Consider the following 15521-nt stretch of genomic DNA (forward strand, 5'->3'; position numbering starts at 1 on the left):
AGAACTTCCAAGATCGTGGAAATCTTGTAAGGTTCTTTCATGACACAATAAATGTCTTCTACTATTAACACTGCAGTGAGTAACACAAAGTCACAGACAAAAACCTTTTACAGTGTTGTCGTGTCAAATAAGCAGTTTCTTGTAACCGTAGAGTCTGTCTCGGTGCCGATCGCCCACATACGACCCTTCGCGATTGCTCGACCCTCTTGACATTTTTGCACCCTGTCGTCAACCCTACAAAAGGTTTTTTAGGAACATTCTACTTTCAGATGGCAGGGAACCTGTATATGTTTTATTTAACATATTTAGTTCATTATTGATCTGTTATTTTTATATACTTGCAGTAAATGTTAGAATTGAATAAAAACATTTTAAGAAAATAAGGATTAAACAGTAAGTTACATGAATTTTTGTTTTTATAATTTTTATCATTGGATTTTCCATGAATCTAGAATTGTTAGATAACCTACTTTCTGAATGAAATATGTTCTTAACTTTCAAAAAATTTTTTTTTGAGATAAAAGTAAAGAAAATTAAAAGAAATCGTTAAGAGATTTAATTAATTGATACATTTATTTATTTACTAGCTTCAAAAATCTTATAATTAACCTTTCACTGAAATTAATAAATTAACTAACAACAAAATATCCAATTAATATTTTATTAAATGATATAGATTATAACCATACTGAAATTTTTTGGCTCTAAATAACCTAATATATTAAAAATGAAACAAGGAAATCATAAGATTGAATGATGTAGGGAAAAGTTAAATCTTCCCTTCCCATTTATAACTGTCGATGTCACTCTCTCTGGCACATATCAATGTGTCTGCTGTTAAAGTAAAGCTAACAGAAAGTCTTTCTTCCAAATAACATTATTTTAACTTTTCTTTTGAATTAAGACAAATTATTTATTCTTTTATTGTATATTACATTTGTCTTGTCTCAAAAATATCAAGCTTAGACCTTTCCATCAAATTAAAATAATAATTATTGTAAGTAACAAAAATAATTTAGCTGAAAATATACAATACTGACCACAAGAGACATCTGTATTATAAAATAAATATCATATAATTTTATCATAAATCTGATCTGGCAGCGGAATGTGTCGAAGCATTGTTTGTAGTTTGAATGCAATTCGAAGCACGGCTATTTGTATATGTCGAATTTTAGTGGGGATTGTCGAGTCAGACCGAAGCTGTTGTTTGCATTTTCTGCTTATTCGAGATTGATGACGATAAAAAAAAAGTGTCATTGTGTTAGTGAACCGTCGAAACAGTGTTTTGTAACAAAATTTTTATGTAATAGAAAACCGAACCAAGAATTTGATTACTGTGGCCATATTTTAACTCTAAATTTATATATATGTGGGTCAAAACTTGATCAGAGATTTGGATGGGACAATTGAAAATGTACTGTATTTGTCTGACTTGCTGTAGTTGCAGATTTGCATCTACTTACACATTCTTTTTTCAGCTTTTTATAAATTAAACGAATTTAAAATTAATTTCTAATTATTAATACTAGATAATTTTTACTTATACTAATATTAATTAGTATTAATTAATATTAATACAAGATTATGATATTGCAATTGGCCTGAAGATTGACAATGCTAATTTAATTGGAAAATAGCATAATTATGGTCCAGAAATATTTTAGCCCAATTTTGGTTTATATATATGAAAGAACTTGAACTATAATTCTGCTTTGTTATTCAATATTTTAAATTTGTTGCAAGTTTTAAGCTGTTGAAGTTTAAAAACCAACACGTCGAAGATTAAAAAGTGCCGTTTTCCGATCTTTGATATTTCGTTGTATTAACGAATCTATCCTATGATTCAAATATATTCAGACTTTATATAAACTAATGTAATACATCAAAATTTCTAAACCAATGATTTCAAAAATATCTTTTATAATAAATTTTTATTTTTGCATTTATATATTTGTAGTTTTTTCTGCAATGTATAGTTTAGACATCTTGTATTTTATTTATAGTTAAAAACATATGAAAGTAACGAATTCTTTTTATGTTGATATCAACTGACTGGTCATTTGCTAATATACCATTCTATTATCATAGAGAATCTAGATTCAAATCTGGGAAATTATTATGGGTAGTTTGATTTGGAGGCATATTCTCTGTCCATTACTTGTTCTCAATTAAATGTTTTGATCTTGTAGTGTGAGTAAGTTCAACTTATTACCCAAGGTATTATAACAAAAAAAGATTATTCAATAATGGAAAATAAACAATTGTCTCGATGTAATAGTCATAGTTTTTAGAATGGTTAATACGTAAGCGGAATAGTTATTAGTTGGAATAAACATTATGGTGACAATAAGCTTGTCTAACATCACTGTGGGTGCCAGAATTAGATGACCACCTCTCTGGGTTTGACCAGGATCTACCTCTTCAGATTTTTGAACCTCGTTTCCAGTTCAAATCTTATGATAATTTTTCTGGATTGTGCAGATTTTTAAGCATTAAAAAATAAAATAACCAAATTTTCAAATATGCTGCTACTATTTTTTCTGCTTATACATGTACAGTACTTATGAGGATTAATGCATGAATACAAATTTGATTTAGTATGTTTGAATTTGTTAAATTACCTCCTCTAATGCATTTGTACATCTCTGTTTATATATTCAGGCTTACCTGGCCTCATTCAATGAAGATTGGGACAAAGCTGCTTGTCATGTGACTATGTACCATGGCTACGGTCAAGGGATCAGTACAGCACATTTAGTGGTTGTGTGACTAAAATAGTCTTCAGATTTACAGAGCTTTAGAGGTGGTCACTTTAGTCAGAATAGTCAATGTCACGAGGTTACTTGGTATTTTGGCATTGCGCATTAACCGAGCATTCCACTCTGGAGGTCCAAAAATTGGGCCACCTTAATTGATTGTGATTTACAGCAGTGTGTTAGAGTGAGTGATAATAGATATTCAAAAAAATATTTTGGTAACTATGTTAATTTAATTAATGTAGTTATGTGGTCTGAAGACCACGTGTTCTGTTGCCTAACCGGCTCGTAACCAACCCTTTGGGTGGTTCACGGTGTAAAGGAGGGACAGGCCCTCATAGCGTAAAAGCTTCCTGTTGTAAAAGTTAATGGGAGAAGGGGAGATATGTGGTCCAAAGATCACGTGTTCTATTGCGTGATCCTTGGGTGGGCTGCAGGGTAAAGAAAGGATGGGCCGCGTTTTCGATGACAATGATAAAAAACCCAGATCAAAAAAGGAGAGAAAGAGGAGGATCGCGCATGCTCAACGGAAGAAGAGGGACTTTTTTCGGAAGAAAAAATGGAGAGAGGACGTGTAGACGATAGAGTCGCGAGATTGTTTTTTTTGTGTGTGTTGTTTCTTTTGTTTTAGTGTCTGTTATAGCGAAGGGACAGAGTAGTGATTGGAAGGACTAAAATAAACTTTAAGTTCCTTGCATTGGAGTCATAGAGCGTGTGATTTATTTCTTTGAAGTTTCTTTTTGTTTTGTTCCTGCACGGGGAATACTCTAAAGATCGAGTACTTCCCCACAGTTATCAAAAAAATTTAAATATAATTTTAACTAACTAGATGTTATCTCTCTGATATTTATAGATGCATTTTGTTTTATTCTAATGCTTTTTTTATACTTATTTTTTATTTTGTACAATGTCCAATTTAATTGCATTTAAAAATTCATTTGTTTGATTAAAATATTTTGTGATATTTTTTTAAAATTGAAAGTTTTAAATCAATTTAAAAGTAATATTTTGAAAAAGGGTTAGGGAAAGTATCATTTATAATCACTAAAATTACAAATACATCAAAATGTGATTAACATTTAATCAATTCAATAACATTTAATTACTGAAACTTAATTTTCTTTAGTATTGAGTTACAGTTGTTATGAAGTTTATCTGATCAATCCAATTTTATCTGTCTAAAAGCATTGTGAACTCAATAGAATTAATGAAAAAGAAACACCACAGACTTATCCATGTATATCATCTCTATCTTCTTTACACAGTATACAATCATAATCAATATAATGCAAACTGATACAAGAACTTGTGGGAGTCTAGCCATGAGAGGGAGTGAAAGGAAAGAAAGTGAACTTCTCTGCTTCATATCACTTATCAAGAGTTGCATGGATGCTGTCAATTGCCAAAATATAATTGTTTATGTTTGCTTTTATAAGAAATTTGCTTAGTAGTTTCTAATAGATATAAAAGCATTTACAATTGACATAAAATTTAGAGTTCTATACATTTTCAACTATGTTTAACAACTATTTTCAGATCCCTCTTAATGCATGTATAGCAGTCTCTGTTGTTTTAACAGATGTAGTAGTCAGCTTGAAGATGTCCACTTAAAATGAATGAAAACATTAGCTGTCTTACATTTTTGTGCTGAATATTGGTTTATTTCACCTTTTATTTATTAAGTATAACCAGTTTTCAGTGATTGTGTATAACTTCAGATAATTAAGAAAAAAGTATGTAAAATAAACAAGAGTAAAAAACCAAATGATTACTGGATTTAAATCAGGTTACTTTGTCACTACTACTAATAATGAAATTCTGAGTAATTTGGTACTAGAGGTAGACATTAGATGCCATCTCTTATTAAATTTAATAATTATATTTAAATTAATATTTATTAAATAATTTAGAATATTCTGGAAGAAAAGAATTGGCCCGGAGCGGGACTCAAACCCTCAAATGCCACTTATCATATGGATGTGTTACTAGTTACATTACAGGGCTTTGAGATGTTTATATAACTTGAATAAGAATATAAAAAGTGGATTAAGTTGAAAAACAATTCTCACATAAGAGATTAAACGTAAAGAATTCTATCATTATAAACATCAGCATAAAGTTAATTGGTTTTATCTGTTTTTAACTTAACTCCCTTGTCCACATTATTGCTGTAAAGTTTATATTAAGAAAGTGCACATTTAGATGTACAAATCTATTGTCTATTCTTACACTGGGAATGACAATGATTTGCTAATCCTGACATCATTTCTGGAACATATAATGTACTGGTATGTAATTTGGAATTTGTGTTAAATTCTGTATCATTAGGCCTACGCTTCTAGAAATCTACCTACTCGGTCAAATGAACATCAAGTGTCGACCCAATGCAGCGTTTTGAAGATATTCAGTTATTTTGGTCTCGTATACATAAGTGCTGGAAACTAAGGTAACGTACAACAAAAATACTTGACATAAAGCTTGTCGGTTATGTGAGATATTAAGTTTAGAGTTAGGTGAAATTGTTAAGCAGTATACATATAATACACATCTCAAAGCCCGACGAGTTAATATAATCATCCAACGATCGCCTAAATATTCGGGTTGTAATATGGCTATAATTATAGCCATATTACAGCCCGAATATTTAGGCAATCGTTGGATGATTATGATAAGCAGTATATGAGCTTTTGTAATTTTTATTAGTAGTTGTATGAACTTCAATTCCTTCTTTTATTGAATTATAATCCCAACATTTATGAATTTCAAGAATGGAAGTATTTGCTTTTTGAAGTACAGTTTTTGAATTATGTATACATCTGACGATAAAGTTATTTTTATTTGTATATATGATTTGTATTGTTGTTTGTTTGTATTTGTATGCAGAGCCATTCTGGCAGGTGTGAAGTGCAAGTGCACGCTTAGATGCAGGCAGTCAAATTCCTAGCATACTTTAAAAAAATAAAATTCAGATATAATTTAATATTATTTTGATATAGTGGTCAACAATAGAACAGATGGATTTTAAATGACAACTAATGATATAGCTGTGCAGTTTATGGATATAAATAATGCCGAAGCATACATGCTAGGTGTTTTGCATTGAAAAACTTAAAAGTGCAAGCAACAGTTGGAGGTATTTATCCATTGAACCAAAAAATAATTCATCAGTGGAAATTTCATAACCCTCTACAATTGTATCTTATTTTAAATCACATAAAAAGCATAAAAACTTGGAGTTTCTAAAGTTTGCAAACTTCCAAGCTTATCTATGTTTACGTAAACCTTACAGAAACTTTATTTATGTTAATGTTTTATGATTAAGTCTAATGTTACACTTACTTTGGTAGTGTTGAGCAGCCTTTTTAATGCTTTCAAAGAATAAGTTATTCCTTTTCGTTTCTTTTCTTTCGAAGACACAATGTAGTGACGTAAACTTAAACACTGGGCGAATTTTTCATCCTTTTTATTCGGTTGGTTTGTAGGTCTGTCAATATCTTATCTATCTCACCTTGTATCCTTTGTCGGTATTTGTTGTCTTGATATTGGGCCATGTTCTTCTCTTAGGTGATGATATTCGCCGTTTCGATAATAATAATTTAGTTCTATCTTGAGGAAACTGTGTTTTGTATTTTCTTTTCGTTTCTTTTCTTTCGAAGACACAATGTAGTGACGTAAACTTAAACACTGGGCGAATTTTTCATCTTTTTTATTCGGTTGGGATAAACCGAATAAAAAGGATGAAAAATTCGCCCAGTGTTTAAGTTTACGTCACTACATTGTGTCTTCGAAAGAAAAGAAACGAAAAGAAAATACAAAACACGGTTTCCTCAAGATAGATAGAAATAAGTTATTCCATTAAACATCAAAAAAAGGTACTTGAATCAAAACAAAACAAAAAATACACCATAAATAACTAGGATAAATGAATCTGGGTGCAGACTTCACAGCAGCATCCTTAACTGTACTAACAATTTTGCCCAAGCTTGTCACTTCCAGAGTTGATTCTAGGTGTTTTTTGTTCTATCCTCCAAAGTAAAAAATTTTGGGAGGTTTGACATTCTTTATTCTAATATCAAAATGCTGTTGCCTATTCTTTAGTTTTATGGCATCAAGGTGCTTGTAATGAAGTATGTATCTATGCAAAATGGAGTAATGGAACTTTGTCCTACCTTATCTAGCTCTCAACATGACCTTGACCATGTGTCTGTGTGGCTTTGTCCCAATAGTAAGACTAGAGTTAAGACAACAGCTCAAATAATAACTTAACCCTTTATTTTTAACTGACTACCAATATCTACTAGGACTGATGAACTGGTGAGTTTGTTGGACAAGACCAATGTCAATATAAATGTTTGACTTGCAATGTCTCCTTATCTCTTGAAAAAATGTGTAGGTCAGAGGTCATGCTGTGGCACCCTCTGCACTATAGTCTGTTTTACAGTTCTTGCCATTATTTAAGCAATGGATTGTAAGAAGTCATGTAAATTTCAAAAGAAATAGTTCACACTTTTCAAAACATTTCTTGAATAGCATACAAATTGCAAAATTAAGCCACGATTTCAAAAAAGTGAGGAAGGATTGCACTATTACTGGCAGTCTTTTCAGAAAATAGAATAAGCCATATTTTGTTATTAGAGGAAACAATTTATCAATTCTGACATAGATTTCATGTTAGCATTTGTCATAGAAAATATTAGAAGAAACATTTTGGAATTTAATGAAAATTACAGTAAAACTTTCTAGTGGTTTTGAAGATTACAATTGCAAAACACAAGTTGATTTATGGTTGTTGATGATTTATATAGCTTGTCTTCTAATGTCCTGTCATACTATAATAGGGTATTTTCTAAAATATGTGTTTGGTTTCTGTGCATTATTTTTTGTCAACAACAACCAGTTTTTATTGTCATAAGTCAATTATTCATAATCAATATGCAATCCAAACTCATAGAAATTTTCTTAGAAATTTGCTTTCATTGAATACCATTTTCATGCATTTGTAATAAAATTTAGGCATATTTTTGGCATTGCAGAAAGAATTGGAGCTGTACCCATTGTTTTAGCCACTGTTCATTGAGTTTTAACAATACAAAGAAGTGCTTCCTCACAAAATTCATGACATAAGAAGATTAAATGCATTTTACACCAAATGTTTATCCAGTATACTGTTTAAAAGTAACATGCTCTGTCTTGCGGTATTAAAACCAACATTTTATTCCAAGTTGCAAGTACTGTACTTTCGATAGTTTAAAACTATCTTTTCAGGCTGATTTGATTAGACTCAAATTGAACAAGATTTTTCATATTTAAATATGAATTTTGTGAGGAAGCACTTCTTTACATTGCTAAAACTCAATAAACAGTGGCTAAAACAACAGGCATAACTCTGGTTCCTGTTGCAATGTTGAAAATATACATGTGTCTAAGTGTATTTTGCACAAGTATAATTCATTTCCAGTTTGTAATAAAATTTTACTTTTAGCAAATGTTATTGTTTTTTTTTTTGCTGTAATTAATGTAGGTGCACTATCAGAGAATGACATGGGGTGTGCATAAGCTGTATGTCACACTACAAAGCTCACTTTTTATCATTGAAGAAAACACACACTATTTGTTATGTATACACTTGAATTCATTTTCTGTACAAGCATACAATTTGATACAGAAATGAAAATAAGACTGACTCATTATAGTTTAAATGATGATTCTGATATTCCAGCTGCATAAAAAAATATCTATTGTACATATTCAATACAAATGGTAAATCTTAGCAACATTCCTTTCAAAGTTCTTTTTCCATGAACCAAATAAAATAGACAGTAAAACCTGTGTAAATTGGAATCACGCAGTACTGAACACTTTTTCTGGTTTGCCAGGTTTCTGTTCTGAACAGGTTTTTTAACACACAATTTCTCCATTTCAAAGGTTTTTTTCATTTATGCTGACTTCCTTCTTATTCAAGTTCCATTTTGGACAGGTTTCACCTTACATTGTGTAGTTTAGGTAAATATTTTAACTATAACATAACCAGAAGAGAGAAATATTTAAATAAACTCTGAATCGGAGAATGAATTACTGCATAAATATGGAATTTCTAATGCACAATTCAAAATTTCCATTACGCATTTTATGTCCAGTTGCACATGAGAATGTATGCTGGTTGAAAATACTACAAGTCTTCCAAAAGTTTTTGACATGGGACTTAATAACTTTGCAATTTGTATGCTAACATTGAAACATATTTCAAAACTTTTTATGAAATTTTTATGACTTCTTACAAACCATTGCTTAAATAGTGGCAAGGACTACAATATATACAATTCAAAAGTTGATTACCATGTGGAGTAAATATGAAAAGAATAGGCCTTGTAATTATAATTAAATTAATACCTTTATATTAACACCTATTAAATTAACAACACCTACCTTTAGGCCAATTTACTTAGCATTTAATTAGAATAGGAGTTTCTAGAAAGTTAAAAACTTTTGTCAAATTTTGGGAGTCGCCTGGCAAGTCCAGGAGGCAACTCTAACTTCTCAGATAGCTTAACATTTATCAATTCATTCCAACTTATGCAGCATCATACTAGCAACAGACTTTGGTCCAGAAATATATACCAAATTTTGGGTGATATACAGGGTGGGGCAGAAAGAATGGATGTTTTTGAAATGGCTAGAACTCACTACCAGAATGGAGTGACAGATGTGTGACAGGTAGTGTGAGAGTAGTGAGATCTTAGCATAGTCTTTTCAGTTGAAGGCATGGAGCCATGGACGATAGAACACCGTGTATTTGTGTACGATTGAGGAAACAGTCATATAAGCATAAGCCCATTCTTTGCAAGAACTGAAGGAAGCTATTTGCGTGGAAGTTGCCAAAATTTGCCCCCAGAAATGCGTCACTGATAACGTACACCACATGGGAGATGTTTTCCACACTTAATTCTGTAAAATGCTATTTCAATATGAGCTCACATCTTCCAACAAATATCTTTTGTAGTAACAGTTACAGATGATGTGATTTTTTACGGAGTGTGACTTTTCTGCCCCACTCTGTATATTATACATATGTAATATATACAGAGTGAACATTCCAAAAAAACAAAACCACATGATTTTTTGGAAATGGGCTGCCCCAGATGTGTCAGATCCCATCCTGCATTATTTTGCTGCTCCATGTGAGCCTGACCAAAGTCATACTTTTGTGAAGAAAGAAAATATGAATTGAATGAAGCCTGCATATGTTTTCTTTAAAGTCAAAAGACAGATCATTTTTATTCAAATTTGTTATTTAAATTTTAAAAAATCCAACTACTGTACAAGGTCAAAAAAATCAAATGAATTGCAATTGCAAAAGTGTTAAGGATTAAATAAAAAATGATACTCTGTCAGATCTAAACAGCTATGTGCTTTAGTAGACACTTTAAGCATATAAGCAATATTTCCAAATCCGTTGACTCTCAACACCCATTATGGCTCTATCCAGCCACAGATATTCATTTTGACTTACAGCACTACCCAAAAGCAACTACTCCAAATTCTGTTTCCCAACCTTTAAATAGTTGTTGGGAAACAGAAATCTCAATATAGTCATACAATACCATATATACAGATGATTCAAAATCAACAACAGTAGGAGCAGATTTTGTCTGCATTGAGGCTGCCTTCGTTGCAGGGCTTCCTGCAGAAACAACAGTCTATACTGCAGAGCTGTTTGTAATCTTCATGGTTCTTCAACATACACAAAGACACAAAAACAGACTATATACTATATATACAGACTATATACAAGGAATACCTAAGCAATGTGTTCAACTTGCCACTCCCACTTACCACCTGACATATATTACTAATATTCCCCCAGTACAAAACAGCCATAGAATATACCTTTAACGAGAAATATCTTCAAACGACCAGGCTCTATGTAATATACTAGATGAGAACAAACAAATTTAACCTATCTAATGGTGTGTTGAGACCTTAAAGCTAGGCTGAGGTCTACTGGTCTACAAAAAGAAAGGAGTCGGCATACAGAAAACGTATTTATTTATATTTAACACCAGCACGGAAAACTGAAAAAACTTGTACACGAATTCCTTTACACCCTCATGTGTCTAGAGTACAATTAGCACGCGTACAGTACCTTCACTCTCCTTGTCCTTACGTTAACATGTAACGGTTTTCACACAATCTCTACACTAACAAAGGTTCCTTAGAAGCATTGAACTCGCGGTAACTCCGTACCTACAATGACGTCTAACCGACAATTATCCCGCATGGAGAAAAAAAAATATTTGTTCAAGACGATACCTCAGACCTTCCTACTTCTGTATTAATTCTCTTCACTTCGTTGTTTTCTCATACAGGTGCGATGGAGTTCGATTCTCTTCTATTCTCCTTTGTTCCCAGAAACTTTCCGATTCTCGCGCACGTGCTCACTTTATGTCCCTCGACGACACCGATCCAGCCGAGGCGGACGAAGTTAGACCTCCAAAAAATAGGGGAGAAAAGTGCTCTTCCATGCCTGGACCTTCTATTTATACAGTCCTATTGCCTTCTCTCACATGATCTTTTAGCAACCAATCCAAAGGCCCTTTTTGCATGCACCTCTCAAAAGTGGTTCGAATAGGGGTTACATGTCATCAACGAACAATGAAACAACAATGAAGGGAAAGCTCGATACAATAATAAGGCAATAATAATAACCCGATACAATAAAAGTAACGCAAAGTTATATACAATATATACCCATACAAAACCGAACAACCAATAACTGGCAGAGCACTACAGGTGTATCTAAAGGCAATAAACTTATATACAGAACTAGAGGACATAAAACAGAACAACTATGACATGTCAGAAAACTCAAGAAGTTATACAGCAACCTAACTGGCACTTTTTGGTCTACCTAGGCCATTGTACCACAAAACCTGAAATCCAACCAACCAAGCAATGTTTTGAGGTGCATTATTGCATAGCAGTGTCAGCAGAATTGTGGTGTGCATTTGTACAACACAAGTATTTGGTGATGAATAGTGAATATTTTAGACTATTTAATACGAACAGATATTTTTTCAAAAGTATACAAATGTTTTAAAGTAATTAAATTAGGTAATAAGTTACTAATAAATAGCAACAACTTAATAATAATATAAAGCTAAATGTAAAAAAATGTTTGTTGATGTAAGTCTTATTATTGATATTATTTACTAAAGTAGACTCTTGTTAATTTGACCTTGTGTAAATTAAATTTCCTCTTAATTTGAATTGGATACTAATCCCCATTTGATTCCTATTTAATCAATTTAAAATTCTCTTGATAATTAGAACTCAATTGTGCTGCCTCCTGTTCATTTTAATCAAGAGTACATACATCATCCTTCCATTTTTGAAATTTAAAGATCAAAATTAAACTTAATTTTAAAAATTAATTTATTAAACATAAATGAATAAATTAAATTACTGCAAAAAACTGGATGTACTACTATAATTAACTCAAAATACATCTTAATCCAGTAACAAAAAAACTGGATTAAAGTGATAATCATTCCTGAGTAACTTAAAGATCTTGCAGATGAAACTACTCTTCTGGGCATTTACTCAATACCTTTATATGACAACAGGATAGATCGTCCCTTTGACTGCATTGATGTCCTGTTAGATCTCTGTCTGATTACATGATTACAAATTAAATAAATAATTATGGATAAAAATATTAAAATGCTTCTAATAAATAATGTAAGTGAAAAATTAAATTATTTTTTAGTTTTTTACTTACATTATTTATTAGGCATTTTAATATTTTTATCCATAATTATTCATTTAATTTGTTAAAACTATATTAATCTTTATGTAAATGTAGTATATTTTAATTCAAGACAATTGCGTCAAAGAAAAACGGTATTATTTCGAACTTTGAACCTGCTATAGACATTTGACATTGAATCTGCTTAACCTGACTCGAGCCAGTGAAGGTAGCCACAAATGTTTGATTTTAATCAATGAATGCTGGAAAGTAAGAGGAAGGTGTAAATTTTAGTATTTAGAAGATAGTTTCAGCTTTAGAATTAACAAAATATTTAAATGTATTAGTTTTGTTTACTTAAATTTGTTTTATTTAAATATTTATTTTTAGCAGTTAGCCAAACTAAATATCTTTAACTAATTTTATTTTAGATATAGTAAGAATGGACATGACTCCTGTGAAGATATCAGTGACTTCTTTAGTTTTCACATCACTATGACCACAGAAGATCTTTTACAACCAGGTCATGTTGTGAAGGAAAGATGGAAAGTGGTATGAATTTTTCATTAACTCTGTTGTGTTTTAAAAATAAAGTTTTTATAGTATAAAGATTATTCTGAAATAATTCATTAAAAAAAAAAAAATCAGAACTATTATAGAGTAAACCATTATAACAGGGATGGTGAACCTATGGCACGCGTGCCCAAAGTGGCACGTAAGAGAAATCATCTGGCATGTAATGTATCATATGATTTCTGTCTTTTTCAATCATCCTTTCTGTTTATCTTCTGATCATCATTTTTTTTCAATCAGATATTTTACATTTATTCAAATTAAAGCGTATTCGTTTAATTTCTTTAAATATCATTGTTCGAAGTCTAAGACATTGGCATTAACATCTTTAAAGCTAAGTATGCTTACACGCATTACATTAACACGCATTAACATCTTTAAAGCTAAGTATGCTTACAATATGGTACATGGACTCAAAAAGGTTTGCATCCCTGCATTATAAAAATGAAATTTTTAGAATGGTTTACTCTATTAGAAATGCCAATCAATGTTGTTATAAGACATTCAAATGACACAAAAACTTATGAATGGATATAAGATATGAACAGGGCTATTAAGTGTGGAGCAGGGAATTTTTTTCCTGGCATAGAAAAAACTGAGGGATCCATAGTGGTTCTTAGTCCTATAAATTAATATTCTTTTTACTAAAACAAAAAAAAAATCTTTAAGACTGCATGTTCCTTCAAACACATTTTCCAGTTTTTGAGTTTGTTTTTACAGTATGAAGGAGAAAGGCAGAAGTGTACCAATGGGAAGCCCTATATCAGGCAGCCTTTGTGAACTTATTACATAACAATTAGAAAACATCTTTCCATTGTTTGAAATAAACATTGCACTATATGACAGGTGTATTGATATTATCATAATTTGGCATCAAACTGAATCTGCAACAGTTTTTAACAGCTGTAAATAACAACCCTTATTGCCTTCATCTCTATATTGAACAAGAACATTATACTACAGCTCATTTTACTGGACATTTTACTTCACCATCCATGACTGCAATATTTATCTCTCTGTTTATCAGAAACCATCTTATAACCAATTATTTATTCCTGCAGTTTCATGTGATCTGTACTCTCAAAATTTCAGCATTTAAAGTCCTGATCAAGAAGACATTCACTCACTCTTTCAACAGTAATGACATTTGACATTTGAAGTTGGTTATGGGTCGCACTCGTTGCTATAGCCCAGAAACCAGAAAAGGAAGGGAGAGGAAAAGGTGTTGGGAAGGAGTTGGAGGGAAGGAGAAATAAGAAGGATAGGACAGGTAAAAGAGAAGAGCAACCTCGTCTCATGGGGCCCATGAATGCTGCACCACAAACTTAATTTTAAACAAAATCTACAAAAGCAATACATACAGAGCAAAATATTCACAGAAAATACTGATGGGAGAGCTTTTCCTGTACAATGAGTTTACAAAACAATCAAAACATTCCAACAGTAATGACAGGATGAAGGAATTGGATTATATTATTAACCTGTATCCATGCTGGATAACTAGTTTAGTTATCCAGGATGGATACCCTAGAACAGGTAGGCGAACCTATGACACGTGTGCCCAAAGTGGCACGTCGGAGAAATCATCCGGCACATAATGTATTATACGATTTCGGTTTATCATCATCTTCAATCAGCTTCTTTACATTTACTCTAATTACAGCATATTATTTTATCTATTTAAATATAGTTTTTTAAAACTCTTTTTGCCCTGTGGGCACTAAGAGGCTTTTTTATCCACAAGCCCACAATGGGACAGCTGGGTGGTGAGGAACGGATCACCACCTGAAAATTTTCTGGGGCTTTTTCAATCTGTTCGGATTTGGTCTCGGGTCCACAAGAGCGATATGCTACCACTTCGACCACTTGGCCATTTGGCCAAATTTAAATATAATTACTCCAAGTCTGAAACTTCTGCACGCATAAACATTTTTAAACATAAGTATGCTTAATACACTTACTATGTGGCACGCAGACTCAAAAAGGTTTATCATCCCTGCCCTAGAATATGGATACCAGCATGGATACCCTCTGAAAATTGTCCAGAGATTAATTAGGAAGTATACCTCTACAAACCATTATGCCAATTGGGAACACATCCTACAGGCCCCTACAATGAACATCTTAGAGATAATTTTAAGGAAATAGTGAGAGCCAAGAACATAAACCTTTAAGACTGCTATTTATTAATAAAGAAGCATTCTTTACATATTTCATTTTTTCAAAAAGAAAAGTAAAAATGGTCCACTACCCCTGGGTTCCATACCAAGCTTTTGCCAGTCCTAGATACAAATGGAGTTGTCAGTAGAGCCATTTAAAATCAATTAATCTATTAATCTTTCAAAAAATCATTTAAATGTTAGATTTTTAGAAATATTTTAAATTAATTGATTAATTTTATATTATTGAGTTGTTCGGAAAGTTCATAGTGATTTTTGATAGCT

The 15521-nt window shown here is 31.7% G+C and overlaps 1 protein-coding gene across 3 annotated transcripts in view; it reads left to right on the forward strand.

The window, feature by feature from the left end:
- LOC136988075 (tau-tubulin kinase homolog Asator-like) overlaps positions 1–15521 on the forward strand; it is a 70503-nt gene that overhangs the window by 23472 nt on the left and 31510 nt on the right. For all 3 annotated transcript variants that reach the window (XM_067285876.1, XM_067285878.1, XM_067285877.1), the window contains exon 2: positions 12936–13056. In XM_067285876.1, the coding sequence (XP_067141977.1) occupies positions 13000–13056 (57 nt within the window). In that variant the 5' untranslated portion in view covers positions 12936–12999. The remainder of the gene's footprint in view (positions 1–12935; positions 13057–15521) is intronic.

The sequence above is a fragment of the Centruroides vittatus genome, unplaced genomic scaffold (genome assembly GCF_030686945.1).
Source record: "Centruroides vittatus isolate TY-2023 unplaced genomic scaffold, ASM3068694v2 scaffold_3046, whole genome shotgun sequence".
NCBI classification, from domain to species: domain Eukaryota; kingdom Metazoa; phylum Arthropoda; class Arachnida; order Scorpiones; family Buthidae; genus Centruroides; species Centruroides vittatus.